This window comes from Lagopus muta, chromosome 2, assembly GCF_023343835.1.
Source record: "Lagopus muta isolate bLagMut1 chromosome 2, bLagMut1 primary, whole genome shotgun sequence".
Classification (NCBI taxonomy): Eukaryota; Metazoa; Chordata; class Aves; order Galliformes; family Phasianidae; genus Lagopus; species Lagopus muta.
Window position 1 is genome coordinate 52,353,870 of NC_064434.1, and position 22,386 is coordinate 52,376,255.

At 36.8% G+C, this 22,386-nt stretch overlaps 1 protein-coding gene across 4 annotated transcripts in view; it reads left to right on the forward strand.

Moving 5' to 3' along the window:
* Positions 1-22,386, forward strand: part of LAMA2 (laminin subunit alpha 2) — a 323,287-nt gene that overhangs the window by 185,225 nt on the left and 115,676 nt on the right. For 3 of the 4 annotated variants that reach the window (XM_048937148.1, XM_048937150.1, XM_048937149.1), the window contains exons 18-23: positions 1,414-1,500; positions 7,760-7,971; positions 12,154-12,260; positions 13,275-13,538; positions 15,928-16,108; positions 19,778-19,914. In XM_048937148.1, coding sequence (XP_048793105.1) covers positions 1,414-1,500; positions 7,760-7,971; positions 12,154-12,260; positions 13,275-13,538; positions 15,928-16,108; positions 19,778-19,914 — 988 coding nt within the window. The remainder of the gene's footprint in view (positions 1-1,413; positions 1,501-7,759; positions 7,972-12,153; positions 12,261-13,274; positions 13,539-15,927; positions 16,109-19,777; positions 19,915-22,386) is intronic. The other variant, XM_048937151.1, reaches the window with a different exon arrangement.

The window sequence follows — 22,386 nt, forward strand, 5'->3', positions numbered from 1 at the left end:
GTTTACCAGAACTGACTTGCCCACATTTTTCGTACTGATTTCTATTTATGGGAGATTGATTTATTGCTTTATGACAAATAAAACTTTATGAGTGAAACTATTCTATAGTAGAAACAAAAGGGAGAGTAACTGAGTTCAGATCATAGGATGGGTGACTCTGAGTATTAGAGACCAATCATCAGCAGGTAATTATGTTACATGATTCTAATTAAGCTCTTCTGGCCTCCCCGTGCCCATTATTTTCCAGAAACTTTCATTATATATCCTACTTTAAATTATCCAAGGTTAGATGATGTCTATTTGTTACTGTAGTAGCATAATCTTTTACCTGAATATAACTTCTTTCTGAAGTATTTGTTCATTATATTCTTCCCCAACTTCTGTTGTCCTAAGTTATAAAAGCCATTTTCAGTGTCTTCTTTTCAGCTAGATGCTTTGTTTTCCATCTGTGATCTCCACCATGCGTCTACTCCCAATCTTTTCTTTTTCTGTTAGACTGACCAAAACTGTTTTCAGTTATTCAGATGAAGCTCTATAAAGATGTTAATGTTTCTGTCTTTATTGATCACTTCAGAATGATAGGAGAGCAGGTTACCTCTTCTGTGAGCTTGTTGTTGTGTATGGAGTTTGTTTGTTTGTTTGTTTGTTTGTTTCAAAGAGTCAGACTGTTTACTCACAGAAGTATGTTAAGGGAGAAAGAGAGCACAATGCTAAAAACCAAAGGAGCAGAGTTTGAAGTTGAATATGATCAGAGATAAGTGGAGCTTGCAAATGCCTATGGTATCCTTATTTATGAAACAAACGAAAAAATCCACCAGCTAGGAATAAGAAAAGCATAGCAAAGAGGTAAAGCTCTGTACTCTGCAAGCTATTCTTAAACATCAGTGTTCTGGTCTGGTCTGATGTGTCAGCTTGTTGGCACTCAGATGCACTCACTTGGAACCTGCACCAGCTATATCCCTTTTGTCCCAGTCCTTTCTTGTTCACTGGATTCCTTTCACAGACCCATATACACAAAGTTCAAATCAGTCATCCTTCAGAAATATTTATTTTGGGGACATGTTATGACATAGCTTGTTTTGCCAGGCCCTCAGGGGCACAAACAAACAGCTGTACATTCCTGACTTTTTAATGCTATCTAGGCCGCTCAGTGGCAGGCTGAGGTCCCGTAATAACAGGCTATTGGGATGCTGCCATCTGTTACTCTATATTCAGTGTTGCAGAAATAGCAGAGTCATTCCAAATTTTATTTGCTGGAGTCTAACTTAAGCTCCATGCTACACTAGAATCACATTTCTAGGGCACTATTTTGCAAATTAACAATCTCTGAAGTGGGGCAAGAACTATGATGCTGACAGTCTTTTCTTTATGTTTCCTCCTTGTCCCTCTTCTTGCCCGATATCAACAACACAGCTTTAGCCCAACATGCCATTTTGACCGAAGCCATGGATTAATATGTGATGAATGCCCAGTTGGATATGTGGGACCACGCTGTGAAAGGTAAGTGAGAACCGTGTTTTTAACTGTATGAGATCTGAATCAAAAGTATTTATCATAGGGAACAGTTCCTTCTTTTTTTGCTGCCTCCCTTTCTCATATCTGTTCCTGTTTTCTGAAACTTGCTGAAGAAATTCCTGTTCAACTTACTCTGACATTGCATCCATGTATTTACATACTTATATAGTCTTTATCTGACTTTCCATCCTTTCTCTGAAAAAGTGATTGCTTTATTGCTTTATGGTAAATTACAAAGCTTCAAAGAAGCATTTGTTGAGGTGTAAGAAACTTTTTTAAAATTATTCTCTTAGCAGTTTCATTAGTCTTTTGAGATTTATTTTTTTTTATTATTTTGTCTCTTTCTGTCACTTGAATAGTTAGAGCATGGTGAATCAAGTATTCAGTAAATTATTGTTCCCTCTTCTTGAAGAGGTAATATGCAATCAAACCACAATCCTTGTAATAAGTTATTTGTTGGTTTTAATCATTTATAAAAGCATATTTTATCTTTGTTAGTTCTAGTTTTCTGTTGCAGCAAATACAAGATAGGTTTTACTGACAACAGAGAATCTTTATTTGTTAAACATGTAGAAAAGCTCAATATAATTCATGGGTTTTGTTATTACTTACACAACAAGGCAAATTAAAAAAAAAATAATCTCATGTTTTGTCTTTCTTTGGCTATGATAGGTCCAAATGACATGTTAGTACTCAGAGAGGAAGTTCCCTTCACTGATAACCCCATCTACCTTCTCATATTCTATTACTATGAAAGAGTCACATGTAGAATTTAAGTGAAACAGAAGGATAGTAGAAGCACTGGTGCTAAACTGCTAGGGTCCCCTTTCCTCAGGTGGTGAGAATGTAGAGACGGGAAATCATTGCTGTATCTGTGCACCTTCCTATCTTTTGGGATTTCATGTGGATAGAATAACTTTAAAGAGCAGTCAGTTTGCCAGAGTACTGCTGCTAGTTGTTTGGAGGTCACAATGAGTCAGCACTGGCTTTGGCTCCATGATCCACATCCCTCATGACTCTACGATTAACACCTTCTTTAAGAGGGTCTGAGGGATCCAGATAACAGTCTATCACCTGGCTAAATAGATGTAGGGAATGAAAGCATGGCATTTCTGCGTCTTAGCTGGTTTCTGCCACTTGACACCTCCATGAGCTGCTTGCAGCATTTTCCAACATATATCCTAAAAATATAAGGCTTCTAAATGAAGGCTTTGCAAGTCAGGAAGAAGTACTGGATGGGGAAAGTAGGAGTGAATCAAGAGAAAGAGCCAGCCGGGAAAAGCAGAAACCTGTCTGTATGCCATGAATCACCCTCTAGTTGTATCTTTCCAAATTACGTTTATGACTACTTCCTCTGAAATTCCCTATTGTGCTATATCTGTCCTAAAGTGAGAGTGTAGGCTGTCACCTGTTTCCACCCATAATCACTGAGACTGCTCCTGCTGAGTACTATTTCTGCTTGTCTTTTCCTGTCTATCTTGGAAGTCGTCACCTTTCTTTAAGCTAGTGGGCTGTGAAGTTAATGATGGCAGGAATAAATCACTTTGGTGCAGAGCACTTTGGTGGCAGTTTGTCAATGCAGGGTCATTGACAGCTTCCATTAGCAACAAGTGCTATTTCTGAGTGGAGCACAGGCTGTAGCTGCAGTACGAGAGAATCTGAATAAGTGGCAGGCTTGGATTTTTAGCATTATTTCCTAAGGAAATAAGGCTTGTGTGATCTTTTAGTGCACGTCTGTCTGCCCACAAAAGCATTTGAACTTGTAGGTCAATTCCAACCAAATTTGACAGAAGGTAGAAAATCTCACAGATAGTAATTGTTCCTGAAAATTGCGTGAGAAGTAGCTGAATAGAGGTTAGTAAATCAGGACATGTCATAGTTAAGGGAGAGAGTACTGTGTGATCTCACACCTAATTAAACTGCAGAGATTACAAGCACAAGAGAGCAGGAGCAAGTGAGAGAGTTTATTAAATGTTTTGCCCATAAGAAAAATTTTACAGGGCAAGGAAGAGGCACTGCTGTAGCCTGAGGGATTGTTCACTGCTGAACAGCAACATCCTGCTGCAAATAATCAGTCCTTAGCCTTGTAACCATGTGATATAAATCCACTGGAAATTAAACCATTAATTCTGTTGCTCATGGAATGATTTTCTTTCATCTATAACAAGCTGCTTGGAAATGCCCACAGCTGTCAATAATAATGAACGGAAGAAAGCACATTGCCTTTTGCTATTATTAATAGTGATTCTATAATTGCTGAAAGTGTTAATGTAGAATTCTGGATCATTTTAGCAACTGCATAGCGATGACTAATCTGTGTCACGCAGTTGGCTAACTGAACAGTCCTAAATTATCATTTATTTCTAAGTGTAGAGAAAGCTTCATTTTCTTGTTTAATCCTTTTCCCCAGTAAATGAGATTTATGTTCTTCCTTTACTCAGTTTCCCAGTGGGTACAGGGTACAGTAGACTCTCTCCTATCTCTGTACCAAAGGTTTATGTCAAAAAGTTGTGCTTTGTGCCCAAGGTATTTACAGAATTTTGAGATGCATTTGCTAGGTGCACAGTCTTGATATTGAGAAAAGCCCAGTTTTTTTTTGTTTTTTTTTTCCATAGGGAAAAAAAAACAAAGTGGGTGAGTCTAGCTTCTTCTTTAGCGCTCCTTCATTTATGAATATAGTTGGAGAAATCTTTTCCTCCAAGAATAGGAGTGGAAACGTCTGTGTAACTTTAGTAGGAAGAAAAAGATGAATTGTTTCACATCCTTCCTCCCCTCTGCAAGCCAGCATCCCTCAAATCTAGCACAGGTTGCCACTAGGTAGACCCTTCTGAGTCTCTTGGGTTCAGTACGCTGCTGCTGCTAATCTAATTCTTTCCCCTGTGCCAGTATTACAAACCTGTAATGCAGTGCTGTTGGGAAAAGGAACAAACATTTAGAATGTTTTATAAATTAAATGTGTTGTGTGGGATTGTTTCCAGATTGCAAAGATAAGCACTCTGTTATTAGAAAATGCAATATAGATTTATGCCTGGTCATAGAACAGTAATATCTGTGTTGTGCATCAGAGGTAAAATTTTTAACAGCAGGTTCGCAGGTTGTTTCCCCACTGGAATTTTACCCAATTTCATACCTGAATTGGGTACACATAATTTTCAGAGCAACTGTGAAAATACTATTATCATACTTTCAAGCATTTAGATTTACAGCCCATGTTAACTCTGTCTCAAAGTTGTTTTTTTGTTTGTTTGTTTTGGTTTGTTTTTTTTCCCCAAGTATAAAGACATAGTATACAATAGGCCTGTGTTTTTGTGCATATCTGTGTACATACACACAACCACATGGGCTGTGGTGAAGTAAATTAATTCAATTTCATCCAGAGACAGTACACACGTTTCCACATATATTTTATACTAGCTCAGTGTTTGGCACCAATTATGCCAAATAAAACTGTCACTCATGGGAAACATCTGCATTTGAGGCTAGAGGTAAACAGAGAGAGGAATTTGGGGGGGAGGGGAGAGACTGTTAAATGGAACCATTCTTGAATGTCTTTGTTCCCTGTCCCTATTTCTGGTAGGTTGGTTGATTTCTCTTTTAGGTTTGTTGGGTTTTTTGTTTTTTTTTTGTTTTTTTTTTTTTTGTTTTTGTTTTTGTTTTTTTTGTTTTTCTTTCTCCTCATCTCAATGGTATTCCATTGTACTTTGCAGTTAATTAATATGATATGTGTTTTCTCTAATCCATATGTGTAATTTACCATGCCACATAGATTTTTGAGTTTTTATTGTGAACTTTCTCAAACATGTAGTGCTTTGAATCTGAGAAGAGTAGCTGAAATAGAAATGTCCTTAAGGGTGGGATTAGTGAAAGTAGATTTTTTTTTTTTTTTTTAATCTACATCTGCAACTTCATGAGAAGTGGGAGAAAATGTTGAAGAATTCACACATAGATATGTGCATACGGTATTCTGTTAAGTTTACCTCATTTCTCCCTAATTTTGGGATCTAATCATCTTGAATCTAGATTCAAGAGTATCTACATGTTTAAGTAGAATCTATGTGATGAGGGTGAGTTTCACTAATTTTAATTAGCAAAATCTAAATTGATGAGGAGAAAAAAAAAATGTTATCAAGGTCTCCTGCTATTAATAGAAGGAAATGATTATCCACACATTTCTTGCAAGCCCCTGGAGTGTTTTTTTTCTGTGAACTGCTTGGTTAAGTTTATAGGAATGCTGTAAGATACTGAAGTAATTCTTAAATGAAAGGGAAAATGGAAAATGAGTGCACATTAAGTGAAGTCAGATTGGTTAGTAGTACCAAAAAATGCAGATTCATGACAAATATGCAAGTGGTAAATGAGAAATATTGCAGCAAAGCATAGGTGAACTTCGCATATTGTTCTTCTTATTCTTCTTCTTTTGAGTAAAATAAGATCCTGTCTTAATTATCCAGTTACACTTTGGCTTTTCTAAGCCATAGCTATTAATTGTTACATGTACTGAGAGATTCCTGGCCTTTGTAACTGAGATATCATCTCTGGGGGAAAAAAAAATGTCAAGTTGTCTTTGCGAAAGTAAGCTAAAAATTAGTCTTCTGTGATTGCTGAGGTACCTTCTTAACACCTTCTTAATAAGGAAGAAACACCCATTTCTTTTCTGGGAATAATACTAAGAGGTACAATATGTAGCTACATTCACGACAAGTTCTGAAAATAAAATGCATTAATTATTCTGATGACAGGATTTTGATGTACTGTTGTTATGGGGAAGTACTTGAGAGAGATGGCTATGTGAATGCAGCGGAGCACAGTGGACTAGATTGTGAAAATTGTGCTCGTGTTAATGAGTACTTACATTCACCCAAACCACTGGACTGTTCGTATAAATTATGCATCTGTTTAGGTCTGCATCATGAATATTTTTAAAGAACAGAAACAATTTTACTTTGAATAACATCCTACTATTGAAAAATACTGATTAGTTCTACCTATTAATTCCTCCCTACTCTGTCATCCATTTTGATAACTTTTGCTACTGATACTGAGTAATATTTAGGAAATGTTTAGACTGTTTTGTTTGGGATCAGACTGGAAATTTTATGAGACATTCTGGATGAAAGGAAAAGGATGAACTTGATGAGCATAAGTGGAAAAGAGTAAAAACGTAGTGGACCTGAGTGTTTCCTTTTTAGGGTGCTATCTAAAATTATTTCTGGGCCATACTACCCTGTACTAGTACAAAGCAGGGAGGATAATATCTGCATTGATTAAAGTTGTATATGAATCAACTTAAAATAATAGGAAATGTTAATTTATGTGATTTATGTACTCTGTCTCTTCTTTACATTAATTCAAGTTCATCTGAGATGAGCGCAAATAACTTCATTAGCTGGAACTGTGCATTTTTTTCCTTTTTCGCTATCAATTAATTGCTTTAACTGTTAAGTGTGCACAAATGTAATAGGAAGGGAAAGCAACCCAAAATATAAGTGGGAAATAGGCTGAAACATGTACAAATTTTCTTTAAATGCACACTTGTGTTAAGTCAGGTTCACTAACCCATTTTACAAGATATTAACTGCAAGTTGCAGGTGGCCAAGGTGGAAAAGGTGGTATTTTTAAACGTATCTTTTAAAATAAGGAAGGGACTATGCTAGAAAGTCACTATCCCTATGAATCCTATAATTCTTTTTCAAAAGATTTCTAGGAATCTTTTTGCTGCCTTCCTATACACAGAAGGAAGCAACCAATAGTTAAGTGACCATGCAGTAGACCAGCGGAAGGCAATATGAGTGGGGGATCTTGTTGTGTAAACAATTTTATGTCTGTATCATTTTCTAAACTATAGCAAACACATTATGTGAAGGGAGAAAATCAACAGACTTGCTGGGAAATGAGTGCACAAGAATATCTAGACATGATGTGATGAAATACAAAGCCTATCTAACGTGAACCTGAATTCCTCTACAGTGCCAGTAGACAGATTTCTTATTATGCTTTGTCTTGTCTTCAGTGCCAGTGACAAGATTTTTCTCCCACTGAAATCTAATTACTAGCAGAACTGGCAGGATTTCAGCTGGTACTGTATCTACAGTGTTGTTAAAAAGGAGAAGGAGGGAGAGAGAAAAGGCAGTTAAGAAATATTTGGAAGAAGATCAAGTAATTTTTAGTGATTAGTGAGAAATAAAATTAAATATTTCTAATAAGATTATTTAAGGGTCCTAACTCATGATCTCTTTTACTTTAGGTGTGCAGAAGGCTATTATGGACAACCTCTAATACCAGGGGGATCATGCCAACCATGCCAATGTAATAACAACCTTGACTTCTCCGTTCCTGGCAGCTGTGACAGCTTGTCTGGTGCTTGCCTGATATGTAAGTCAGGTACAACAGGCCAGTATTGTGAGAGATGTGCTGATGGATATTTTGGTGATGCTCTTGATGCAAGGAGCTGTCAACGTAAGTCATAAACTCTTAGTACTTCTGACAGAATTGATCTATTCTATATCTTTCTTTCTGAGAGGAGGAATGTGCCTCTGTATGCATGTGCAGGAGAATGATATGGTGTGCTCACACCTCTAAGAATACTGTTTTACTTGCATCTGCATCTGGAATGGGTGAATTCAAGATAAATAGAATGACAAACCTATTATAAAGTTTCCTCCTGTGGTTGAAGCAATAATGAAACAGGCATGGAACAGATATAGGAGAGTGGAAAATTAGATGGATGCAAAAGGTTATGATAAATGTCAGATCTACAAAAATAAATACAAATAAATAGAAATGCACTATGATATGCAGAGAAATCTCATTCATCCCATTGGTCATTTCAGATTGATACTGAAAGGAGGAGGAAAAGATATTTCAGTTACTGAAGAGTCCAAATTTGGCAAAACTTGGGACCTTATTGCCACCTATGTGACTTAAGTTCGTGTTGGAAGGTGCTTTACAGGGAAGAGGCATGCTGCCAAGTTGAGTCTTCTGACTCTGTTGAATGTTCTGAGGTGCTATGAAGAACAGTGCCTGCCACTGCAACAAGCTACCACTTCTCAGCAGTGTTCTGCAGTGGCATGTTGCTTAAGTATAAGCTGCAAATCTAGTGTCAGACTTCCACACTGATTGCATGAAGCTGTGGAGAGTGGATAGAAGAGCTGGTAGGAGCAGGAGCTTTTGCTTCTGTAGAAGGCAGTAGCTCTTACTGAGTCCTTCCTGGCACAATTCAAAACATAGCGCTTAGAATCCTAGCTTAAAAATACTCACATATAGTTCACCGTCAGTTTGAGGAATGGAATAAAAAATATTTTTAGGTCTTCTGAAAGAGCAGAGTACTTTATTTCTCTGTTAATAGAATTAAATCCTCTTCTTTCTTTGGAATAAATGCAGACCCACTCCACTGAGTACAAAGATGTAAAATGCTGGTAAAGGTCTTGGGCACTACCTTATTGCGCTTAGGAGCATAGGAGCAATTTCTTGCAAGATGTGTTGCAAGCACGGAATTCTCATCCACTGGCATCCATTTCAAGGATTTGCTTTGTTAGTGGGGTGCAGTTTGACAGTTGGAATACAAGATAATGTTTGACTACCTAAGACAGCATTGGTTGCTCCAGAGATTTAGAACATAAACATAACTAGCTTTCTCAGTTAAGGCTAATAAACATGGTTATATGTAAATTAATAGACAATCATGGAGAGAAATGGCTGTATAAATGTGTTCTGTACCTATGTGGTGCTAAATAAAAGTTGGACAATCACATACATTCTTTGCACTAGTTAAAAATCATTATGATGTCATATCAGTTAGGGTGTTGAGTGTGTAATTTGATTTTTAAAAGCAGTGCATTTCAGAAATCATATCTTCAAGTAGCTCATCGCCATTTCTGCAGTGTTGATGGGGCTCTTGCTTTGAACATTTCTACAGTTGTGACAGCTGCATGGGAAAGAGATGTAGTGTGAGAAGAGTTCCAAAAACATACAATTAAATACAAAAAGTATTAAAAATAAATACATATTTAATGTAGAATTACAAGCTTTGCTTTTTTTTTTTTTTTTTTTAGCATCACTGACAAGGAGAGTCCCATAATGTATTCATAGCTTTGTGCTCACAGTTACCTTACATTCATCTGCTCTCTGTCTTTCATGTGGGTTTTCTTTTTTTTTTTTCTTTTTGCATATGATTTTTTTACTTCCTTTGCAGACTTCCGTGAATTTTGCCCTGCAGCTACAATATCAGAAGGACCGTGCCTTTACTTTGTTGTTTTCAATTTCTTTGCTTATTAAAAAGCCAAAACTGAGAGTGTTGCAAAGCATGAATTTTGCTCTCAAATTATTGTTTGAAATGTTCTTTGCTCTTTCTCAGTACTGTGCTGTTGTCATATGCATTAACCATTTCAAGTGACAGTACAACTTTATATCACTATAGCTTCTCTGAATTTCTTGGTTTATCTGTACAAAATAATAAATCTAAGAGCAAATGTCCTAGACTTACTTGATTTCAATTTTGTAGCTTGCTTTTTGCTGTGAAACAGCACAGTATGCTGAACCAATAGCTAGAGGTTGTGCTGATGGTAGAGCTAGATGACGAGATTAATTAAAGCAAGTATCCAAGTGTGCCTATGTGTGCCCAGTATCACTGTTAGAGAGGAATTAGTGTGTGGGTTCATTATAATTACAGACTCATAAATATTTATACAAATCAAGAGAGTTTGAGAGAGGTCTTAGAGGTCTTAACCAGTGTCATTTTGGGAGAAAGTAAGACAAATTTCTCTAACAGGATTATAGTATATAGTATAGTATTATAGTAACCATTTAGAATTTGGGACAATAGCTGATTTTCCAGTAGAGATGAAAAGGGGTGTCCCTTAATTCCTCCATGCAGAAAAAATCACTCTCAGTGGCATTCATTGATGCTTGCTGAATGTTGATGGAGACCAAACAGCAGATGCAAGGACAGTGAGGTGGTGGGTGGTGCATTTCAGCAGTAGCAACAGTGACAGTGGGTCACCTCTATTAGTGCAAATTTTGATTGGCACGGCATTTAGGTTCTTATTTACTGCTGATGGAAATGCAGAGCTAATGGTGATGGTATTGTGTTTTGTAGATGAGAATTAATCAAACAGTGTTATTATACTGTTCAAATCTGTTGCAATTTCCTTGGAAATAAATAAGAGACCTTACTTTCAGTGTGATCTACATATGGTGTTAAGCTTGCCCACATACAAAGGCAGTGTATTTATTTATTTATTTGTCAGGATCCTTGTGATTTTTATGTTCTTGGTTAAGGAAAAAAAGATTCAAATAATATCTTTGGGCTTTGAAATCTGTGTTTAAATGTTGGTGAAATGCAGCTGTTAATTTGTATTGGTAATGTTTATGTGGGTTTGGGATTACACATTTGACTACTGACCATTATAATTGGAATATAATGCAAATGTGTACATGTACATACTGTTCTATGTGTTCAGGTTGGATTCTCAATGGTTTTCATCTATATTGTCATCTATATTATGGTAATGGGAAGGAAGAAGGCTGAAAGAGGGTGAAAAGGATGAACATCATTACCAGATTGGCAAGAGAGCCCATAATTATTTTCAGTTGTTATTTATTTATTTATTTATTATATTATTATTATTTACTCTCAGAGATATGAGATATTTTTGCAAATGTTTGAAAAATAAGGCCATGAACAGATATGAAAAATATGAAATCACTTTCATTTGAAAGAAGCGACTTGTGCATATTACCTCAAAAATAGAGGGAATGGCAGGAAGAACTCCTTTCAGTTTACAGTATATTAAGTCCAATGAAGTCATGGTGAAGATCCTATTGTGAGGATCTATCAATAGGAAAAAATACAACTCTAGTGGCACCTTATGATGTGCAAGTATGTGACCACCATGTGTTTGCTGTTGGGATGCTTAAGTGCTTCTTAAAACAAAGCTGTCATGTTGAAAAAAAAGACAACATGTAGTCAGGGTAGTGCAAGAAGGGAAAATGTGGGCTGGGCCTGTTTCAAATAGTAGACTGGTAATAAATATAGCGATGAGGATTCATGTCTCTGTGGAAAAAATGACAGAGAAGCCTGCTCATCGTAATGGAATTGGTGTCTGTATGGTCATAGTCCCTGTGACATGTGATAACATCTCTCCATTCCCTATTGGGTTTGCTGCATGCCAAAAGATGTGTGATCTAAGGGCATAAAGGGTGATAGAAAGCATCTCCAAAACTTCTTCTCAAATATGAAAATGCAGGAAGCAAAACTTTTTTTCTGTAAGAAACAGAAGTTTCTTTTTCACTGCTTTTTAAAAATCCTTAGGCGATTTGTGTCATGGGTTGGACTGGTTGTTTGTCATTTCCTCTGTGAGCCCTAATGCTGTTTTGGAACAGAGATACTTGGAGTGGCATATGAGGAGATTTTTTATGAAGTGGAAACAAAATTTCTCAGTGCAATAATTTGGAGTAGAATTCTGCATTTTAATGGGTAGGTAAATGCTGATTGTCAGTGTCCGAGCTTTCCTCAGGTCTGCATTCTTGAGTTTGTCCAGATGGCAAAAACCACGCTGTTAAAATTTGGCTGTTAAAGTCAGAATCAGTAGTGTAAGTGTGCTGGAAACATATCAACAGTTCCTTCTTTCTCCTCTGTAGCCTGCCATTGCCATGTCAATGGATCCATCTCAGAGATCTGTGACTCTCAGACTGGCCAGTGTGAGTGTAAACCCAACGTGATTGGGCGCCGGTGTGACATGTGCAAGGTGAGCGATGAGGAACCGTGGATGTTTCAGTTTGCTTCAGTCTGGTGTTAAAATGGGTTTCTTTTGTTATGTTGTTGTTGTTTCACTTAAGGAACAAATAGGAATTGTTTTTTATGTATGGGGAGAATATATAGAAAATGGCTACTTAATGTTTTTCAAAGCTTTTCTGGAACTAAACAAACAACAAAAGTAAATCTCCCTTTGCACTCAATCAAAATACTTTAATCCTCACTGTATGTACAAATACGTATTTTTGTATGGTAAATATATTTCATATTTAGAATAGAATGTTTAGTAAAAATAAGTAGGAATATTGCAGGTCTGGAAAAATTTCTCTGTGAAGAAAGTCATGAAATATCTGTTAGAATCTGGTGTTCAAAAAAAACTAATTGATTGTTTATCCTTACCATGAATATTCTGCTTTTACATTCTTTTTCTCAGGAATTCTTTTGGTATTTTTCAAATACTGTACTTTTTTGGTGAAAATATCTTTTGTCTTGATGTTGTTTTGCTGTCGTGTGAGTCACTGCAAAAAAAAAAACCCCAACAATGTCTTTCATGAACTTTCACAAAGAGATTTCTTTAGGCTGCTCAGGAATATCTTATAACCGGCTGAACGTGTCTTTGTTTCAGCATGAAGACTCACGGGTTAAGTCTGTGTCCTCAGAACACCCCGTGTGTGTGATTTAAAGCACATAAATAATTGTGCAGAAACCAAAAGGATTGTTTCACTCTTTAAGCTGCATAATTTTTTGAAGTGGTATTCTAAGGGAGCACACTTTCATTTCAGCATCATTTAAATAGTCTATTTGAAGAAATATCAGTAGTATCAATGGAACTTGCCACATACCGTATAATATACACATAAAATATGCCAATAATTATTGGTAATACAAAATCAGCTGCTGTTAGGAATTAATCTTTGTTTATTACTGCCTACATTCCTGTACTCTTTTATTTGGTGCAGTTTCATTTCCTCTGCTTTCTAACAGTGTTTACTTTTCATTTTTAAAGCCCAGCTACTTCTGGGCCCCAGATAAACGATTTTGTATACCCTGTGGCTGCAGTGCCTTAGGATCCATGTCACTGCAGTGTGATATGTCAGGAAGATGTATCTGCAAATCACGATTCACAGGCAAACGCTGTGAAATCAGCAGACAGGTGCCTAAATTGAAAGAAAGTGCACGAAGCAGTCAGCAGATTCGAGTCCCCCCTCGGAGATGGGGCTTCAGCAGTGCCAGTGGGTGCCCACGGGGTGCTTACCAGCCTGCTGCTCCGGTAATCAGAAACTGTGTGCATCGCATGGGCTGAAACTTCGTATTTGCTTGTGGTGGTGTTTTTTTGTTGTTGTTTGTCTGTTTGTTTTTCCACTTAATTTTAAAGAAATGTGCTTCGATACACAGAATTAACAAGGAAAGTCAGTGCTCTGTTCTTGGTATTCCCCACATCCAAAGTTGCATAGGGCAATTAACCAAACAGGCCAGAAGTCAAATAACAGAATAATTCCAAAAGCAGCACAATCAACAGTAGTGTGCATGAAATATGTGGGTGCTGTTCATACATAAATGTAATCAGTAGGATATTCCTGGCCTTCAATAGAGCAAGACTTCCTCCTCTAATGGTTCAAGAATAAATGGCTAGGAGTTCATGAGAAGAATCATCACCAGAGGTAAAATGTTAAGATCTAGTCTTGAAATATCAAACACGACAGGTGTTAAAAGTTCTCATTTGTGAATATGGGCAGTCTTGAGACAGTTTTAATTTTTAACCAGAACAAGTGCAAGCTATTTGAATACAATTCCCAAAATAATAGAAATATTCATCATCGCATGTCAACAAAACAGCTTATTTCCTAAAATGATATATTAATTATGGTACAACTGCTTCTAACTGAGCAGTGTTTTAAGTAGTTTGCTTTTTTTTTCCTCCTGCAACCCAAGACGTCCATAAATCAAATTGAAAAATAACTGCCAGTATTTTGTTTTCCTCAGTCAGGTTCAAGGACTCATGCTTTATTTGCACATATGGATTCCTTTGGAGAATGTGAACTTTTACCCATTTAACATAACTGTATTGACCACACAAATATTCAGAATACACTGGTGCAGGATCAAATATAGTACAATATTCAGAAAATATTATGTTTCCTTGTTGTCATCCATGATCCTATCGTTCAATAGATGTGACTCAATTTATGTATAAACAAGGCTGGCCAAAGGTTTAGCCTGGAGTCTCATCTTGGTAGCTTGCATGACTGATCAAAATGTCTTTCACTGAACAAAACCCAGCATGCTGGTGATCTTTTCTTCATTCACGCATTGTGGAGTGCTAGTGATCAGGCTGTTTTTCTGTTTTTCACCCTATAAACAGAATTTATTACATCCTATCAAACTTTCTTTTGAGAGCTGATCTGCATGCTGTGCATTTGTTGCTTCACCGTTAATCTGATTGTCTGTCCTGAAGATTTTGCATATTTACATTTCAGTACATTTTCCTGTGTAATAGAAATCTTCAGAGATACACTGTATATTTAATTGAACCTTGAAGTTTAATTACATGGATTAGAATAATCTTTTCTCTCTGATGCACCGTATTTTGTCATGCTGAAGTATATAATTTACAAAGCATTTCATTGTAGAAACTGGAAATGAGAATCAGGATAATTCTTTATTATATGTATAATAAAGTGTTTGCTTAGTTTCTAAGTTTCTTCAGGCCAAATTCTAACTGTAGGTACAATCCCTACATTGATCTATTGATACATATCAATAGATTCCCTCTAGGAATGTGGAACATCAATGTTGATCTTAGAGTTCAGATTTGTGGACTTTGGAACCCTGACGAAGTCTCTGAGATTTCACCTATGCAGGTTAGGAGTTTAACTGTGGGAACAAATCCATGAGAATCTAAGTCAGTACATCTCCACTGATGTGAAAAATCTGTGCCGATTTGGCAAAAAATCTAACAGCAAATGGCTGAGGTGCCCAGTAACACATTGTAAAAATAAATATATTTCACTTCAGTCCGTTTATAATCATTAGCAGTTAATTATTTTTAAAAACCAGTAGTTCTTAATAGCTTGTAATGCTAATACATCCTATCTGTGTTCATCTAAAGTTATTCCTAAGAATCATTCAGAAGAAATGCCCTTGAGTTACAGAATGTGTACAGGTAGTGCCCTTGATCAAAGGCGACAGAATCTTCTTGTCCAGAGTCTTTCTGGTTGAATCATTGTCCGTTTATAGCAGAGAATTTGAATTCATTTTCTTAGTAACCAATCCTGCCTAACATAATCTTACAATCCTGACACAGTGCACATAGATGACTCAGGCCTTCTGTTTAAGTAGGAAATTTCTGAAAGCCAGTCTGAAGACTGTACATAACAACCTTCTTGAAATTGTATATATGGAAACATAACCTTGTACAAAGTGTACTGTCCAGAGAACATTTGTTATAATAGCAGTTAACACTCTGAAATCTTTAGTCCTTTTGAGCTGTGTAGCTGTTTAGTGCCCTTGCCAGTTTTACTTCTACAATTCTGTTTAAGAATTACAGAATCAACAGAAAAAGAAAGGATCACTCTGCTATCCACAGGCACTCAGCTTTTCATCTTTTCCCAGTAATCTTTCCATGTACTAACTGCTCTTCTTTCCTTTCTTGATGGCAGCCTGAAACGTTTGGCTTACAGTCTTCCAGAGGATGTGTTCCCTGCAACTGCAACTCTTTTGGTTCCAAATCCTTTGACTGTGATGGAAATGGACAGTGTTACTGCCAGCCAGGAGTGACAGGGAAGAAGTGTGACCGCTGTGCTCATGGATTTTACAACTTTGAAGAAGGAGGCTGTACTCGTATGTAAATACTTCATGGCCAATTGCAAGTTTATTTATTTATCTATATATGTATTCATTTTCTTACTAAGTTGGCTGGTTGTGGATTGCCTAACAAATTTTCCTGACAGGCAGTCATTTTCATGGGCAGCCCTGTAAATCTGTCAATTGGCAAAGAGAATAACTGGCAAGAACAAAAGACCCAAGGTATTTCTGCTATTTTAAAATTAATTTATGTCTAATCTTTCATGGATAGCTGGAACAGAAGTGTCCTTTTGTCCAAGCACTTTCTGCCCAAAATACATCTATGAAGTTTCTGTAATTTAGTTATAGTAATATTGTAGAAGACTTATTCAAGTGCTTACCAAATCACACCAGCCTGATGTGGGTTTTTTTCAATTCACATCCCTTCTTTTTCTTCTAGTTTTATCCCAGACTTTTTCACTGTCCTTACAAGTTTGATTCTCTTTTATTAAATTCTGTTATATTTAGAATCTTGCTTACTTGTATACTTTATCTGAAAATCTTGTTGTACACAAAAATACCTCTGCTATGTTCCATGTGTAAGCACAGTAAAAGTATTCTCCTCTAGATGCTGAAATTATAGCATCATCATGAAATATTTCCAGTTACTACTTTGTGTTTGTTTTTTTTTGGACATAAGGTCAAACACTGAAATGAACACTCCCTGTCCTTAAAGCAGTGCAGATGGCTAGGTCAAAAAGAACCTAACCACTGGTTCCTTCACAGAGAAATATCTATCTTTGCTAACAGGTCTCTACTTTTAATGTTTCATAAATTAGTTTAGATCTGGTCACAGGAGGCATAGTTAATTGTCTAGAGTATTGGCATGCCAGAGTGGCAATGGCCCCGCAATGTTCCTTGCTGATGGCAGAATGCTACCAAGCTGAGATATTGCTGCTAATTTTCTTCAGGTCAGAGCTGTAGAGTATTCTTCCTAGCAGCAGGAATGGTCTTCCCAAGTATTCTAATCCTCTTCCTTTTCCATAGGGAATAGCAGCACAAGTAACAAGCCTAGCTCTCTGCCTTTCTTTCTTCTTTAGCTTTAGTATGGAAGAAGCATCTGCATTTTGAGACCCATACCTGTACAGCAAAATTCAATCTCATCTGTTCTATTGACACAGAATCATAGAATGGCCTGGGTTGAAAAGGACCTCAAAGATCATCTAGTTTCAACCCCCTTGCCATGGGCAGTATCACCAACTACTAGAACAGTCTGCCCAGAGCCTCATCCAGCTTGGCCTTGAATGCCTCCTTGGGCAACCTGTTGCTGTGCATCAACACCCTCTAAGTGAAAAACTTCCACCTAACATCTAACCTAAATCTCTCTTGTCTCGGTTTAAAACCATTTCCCCTTGCCCTATCATTATCCACCCATGTAAACAGTCCCCCTCCTCTTCTCTTCTCCAAGCTAAACAAGCCCAGTTCCATCAACCTTTCTTCATAGTCCATCGCTCTGATCATCTTAGTGGCCCTCCTTTGGCTCCAGTCCTGGACACACTACGCCAGATGGAGCCTAACAAGAGCTCAGTAGAGGGAACAATCACCTCCCTCTCCCTATGATCACTCCTCTTTTAATGCAGCCAAGGAGATAGTTGGCCTTCTGGGCTGCAAGTGCACACTGTTGGCTCTTGTCCAGCTTCTCATCCACCAGGACCTGCAAGTCCATTTCTGTTGCTCTTCTTCCCCCAGTATATGACTTGAGCCAGAGTGGTTTATAGTTCATAACTGAAAATTTTACTCTATGGTATTGTCTGACATGTGAAGGGAGGGGCAAGAAAACATTTACCATGTTGTAAAGTTGGCACTATGGAAAAGGGAAAGATTGGTTCACAAACTTACTGCTGAGAAAGCTGGAAGTAAATTGCGAACAATAAGTGAAGTCCTAAAGTTCTTAGCACATATTGGAGAGAAAAAATTGATGTGGATGATCTTCATGATTACACTCTTATAGTAACATTTTGCAATTTAAAAGCACATCGCTCATTGTGAAATGTTACAAAATGTTGCTAATTTCATACAGTTGGGGGGGGAAGATGAGAAGGCAATTTACATGTTTTCACATTACGTTTTTAACTGCCTTCCTGATAAACATGGAAAGACTGAGTTTAGTGCAAAACTAAATAATATTTTAAATAGAAATGTATCTGCCTATGTTCATCAAGTATTTTAAATAACCTCAACAGATTTTTAGAAGTTTCAAAGTGAATATAACAGATGCAAAGGTTTTTTCTTTTCAAACTGCTGTTTGTTCCATATTTATTTTAGTAAGTCTTTTGCTATTTCCTTCATATGACCACAAAAAAAAAAAAAAAAAAAAAAGGAATTAAAGAAAAAAAGAAAAGAAAAAAAGAAAAAGGAATTATGAATTATATATTATTTTAAAAGAAAAAGGAATTATGAATCGCAGAGAAAACTCAGAAATTTAATGGAAGTGTATCAAATCATGCTTGAAGAAAGTGCACAAAAATGAATACTAGAATTGCAGCCAAGTATCTAATAAAATATTAGACTTCTTTATCTAGCATTTATCCAAAAGAAATATAAGTTGATTTTTCTTAGGCAATAAAAAAAAGCCCTGACACTTCATCAGTTAGATCAGTTATTACTGACACTCTAGCAACAAACAATACAGAATAAATTTCCATTTAACTAATTTTTGCAACAAATGTGTTGTATTTTTTCCACATTCTTTTAAATAATTGTATTTGTACAAACAAATAAATGTTGTTCTATTACATTTTCTGCTCCATACCTTTTGAACCAGTTTTGTCTAAGAACTGTACTTCCATAAAGTTTGCAAAAGTTTCAGTCTCACAATGACAGATATACTTCTGAAACATCTTGATGTGCCAAAAGACTGTATCACGTTTTCATATCACATCTGTCATGACTGGTTCTAAACTTACTTGCATCAGTTACCTCATTTTGGGAACATTTATGGGGAAAGGTAAAGAATCAGTTCTTATCTGACCTATGAATATGAGTTCTATCTATGCACATCTTCCAAGTAAATCTAGATAATAAGAGTAGAATAGAATAGTTGAGTTGTAAGAGACCTTCAAAGATCATCTAGTCCATACCAGGGTTAAATATGTACTACTGTGGGCAGTATTCAACTGTCTTTTTGAACACTGACCTCATGGGGCAACACTGGGGATACTCATGGGGGATACTGGGGATTCCTCATGGGGAACACTGTGGGATAACAAAATATTAGTTATAAAGGCAATAAACACAAACCCAGCCCTCTGCAATAGGGGATCATTTTACGCTGCCTGATACCAAGGGGCTGATTAACACTCAGAGAGTGATAGTTTGCTTGTGATACTTTTGCTGTGATCTCAGGGATAATGTTGAGGGTGAGTATGAAAATAAATATACACTGGTTCTGTTCTTCAGAATGATGAAGTGTCTTGTGCCTCTTCATTTATACACTTTTAATCTTTGTCACCAATGAGTTGTTCACCTAATAATGCTTTAATATCAAAGGCCCCTTTTGGAACCGCTTCAAAAACCAAATTTGTTTCATTGAATAACATCTGCCAAGAATTACAGTTTCATGTGAAAACACCGTTCTCCTGATAAAGCTTGTAGTAGAAAAGAAGTCCTTGATATATAAGGGGGTAACTTTCACTTTGCTCTGCTTTGTTTCTGTTTCCCATTAAGCCTGTGCCTGTTCACAATTTGGTAATAACTGTGATCCCATCAGTGGCCGCTGTATCTGCCCCCCCAACACTATTGGAGAGATGTGTGACAAGTGTGCACCGAATCACTGGGGCCATGACATTGTACATGGTTGCAAGGTGAGTGGATCTCTCTTTTCTCTGTCACTTCATTCCCATCGGATAATATAGTAGTTTGTAGGTGGAATAAAAATTTAGGCTTGTAAATCATTGTTTGTTCCTCCATTAGAGGTTTTAGTGTCAATCAAACTATGGTATAAATGTTGGTGATCAATTACTGAGTCGTATTTAATTACTCCCTCTCTCAGGTTTCTAGCCTGTAACACCAAACACCCTATTTATACTGTAGTGCTGTCATGCTGAGTTTGTATACTGATTTTCTAGCTACAGCTGAATTTAACATGTTTGAGGAGATTTCCATATTTATTAGTTTCAGAGTTAATTATTTCTCCCTATAGTGTTTAGTATGATGCTACATTTTGGTATTAGGAGAAAAGCAATGTAGATAGTCTGTTTTAGCTGTTGCTGATTAATGCTGTGCAGAGCCAAGGACATTTGTTTCCTCTGCTTCTCCTATTGTCCTGGCAACAAGGGGGCTTGGAGGAGCTGGATGGGGACAGAATGAGGACAGGTGACTTAAACTAGCCAAAGGGATATTCCATACTGTATGACGTCATGAAGAAGGAAAGTTTAAAAAAGGTGTGTGTGGGGGAAGTGTTCATTGGCTGAGCTGCTGCTGCCCAGGAACTAGCTGGGCATGGGTCAATGGGTGGCGAGCAATAGCTTGTGCATCACTTATTATATCTATATATGCAAAGAGAGAGATTTATGTACATGATTGTTATAGCTATTATCCCTTTTTCCTCTTCCTTAGTTAATAGTTTTATCTCAGCCCATGAGTCCTACTTTGTTTTTTCTCGTTCCCTCCCCATCCCAATAGAAAGTGGGGGGGAATGAGCAAATGACTGTGTGGTGCTGAGCCTCCTGTCAGGTTAAACCACAACACCACAGTATTATATAATGCAGAAATGTGTAACTACAGTAATTGACCTTACCTTTGCAGAACAAGTTTACTTTGGCCCTAGTTTTGATGTTAGTGGGAAGACATACTTGAATTTTACTTTATAAGGCCTTTGACTTGTGCATAAAGAGACAGTGGAGAAGAAAAGAAACAGCTGCCTTACCCATAACATATACTTTCTTCCTATTTCCTTAAAAGGGAAATAATTCTTCTTACTTTCCTCTAAATCCTTCTTATTCTAGTTTTTGGCAGTTATGAAAGTCTTAAAAGGGGAGTAAAGAGGGACAAGAAGAAGGAAAATAATAATATGTCAAATAGGTCTTGAAAGTTATTGATAATGTCAAGTTGAAGTTGAACAGAGTTGTATTAGGTTGAGGTTGAATACTAGTGATAGTGAACGCTGTGCCAAGTTTAAATGTCTCCTTCTTTCTGCCTTTATCATTAATGATGAGGCATTCATATACTGCTACAATTACTTCAGAAAAACTATTCTGTCTGAACATGGTCATATACCACTAATATGCTTTCTTAAAAGACTGTCATGTAGCTCAGGTTGCAAACTAATTATTTCTATATGTATGGAAAACTCCTCTTGTGAAACCTCTTCTGCGCTGCTGTGATACAGATTCCCGGCTTCTGAAGCCAGCCTATAATGAGGTTGAAGACCTCTGTTTGAGCTCTGGAGTGTATCCTCTTATTGTCTTTTATGTGGGCACATTAATATGGCAGTTCCATGGCATCGGCTAAATTAATAATGATCTGTCAGCCTACATCTCTTTCAGTAATTTCTGAAATTTCAGCAAAGTGAGATCTCCTACTCACACTCTTTGTAGATTTCCAGTGCTGTTGTAACTCAAGAGGGTAGAAAGTGTTGCATTAAAAATTGTTTGCTTGCAAAACAAACATAATGTTTGATTGCAATTTAGGTATTGATATTGCACACTGAACTACTTCAGTGTATGATGAAGAATTTGTTTTCTAAGCTTTACTTTCAAATATATATCGCAGAACAAAGTTCTTTCTTGCAGAAGGTTTTATTTCTTAGGTTAGATAGTAGTTTAGCAGTCTAATATGTAATTAGTAGTTAAATAGTTTATCTTGCATTCAGTAAAAATTGAAGTTGAATTTTTCCTTCGTATAATTACCTTCTTTAGAAATGGTCATTTCAGAGGAGAAAAAAACATGCTGTAAGTATTCATACAATAAACAGTTTTTTACGTAAACTGAATCCGCATTTTCTTCAGCTCTTTTTCAGCTTTGTATCCTTAATTTTAGCAAGTCTATCCATGCCAGTTACTGTGGTAACCTGTACTGCTGGCACTGGGTTTGCTATTGCAAGCTGAAATTCTTCATATGAAATTCTTGTCACGTCAATGATCAGAGTAAATGTCCTGGGCTAACTTTGTTGTACAGTCATAGTAATAGCACTGAAGGATTTTTCTGTTCTTTGGGAGACTGCAGCTTTCCCAGGTACTTGCTTCTGTACTCAATATCTAGACCCCTTGGCAAATCACCTATTTCTTTCCTTACTTGCCTGTAGAAACTCTCTTTCTGTAAGCAAATTTACTTCT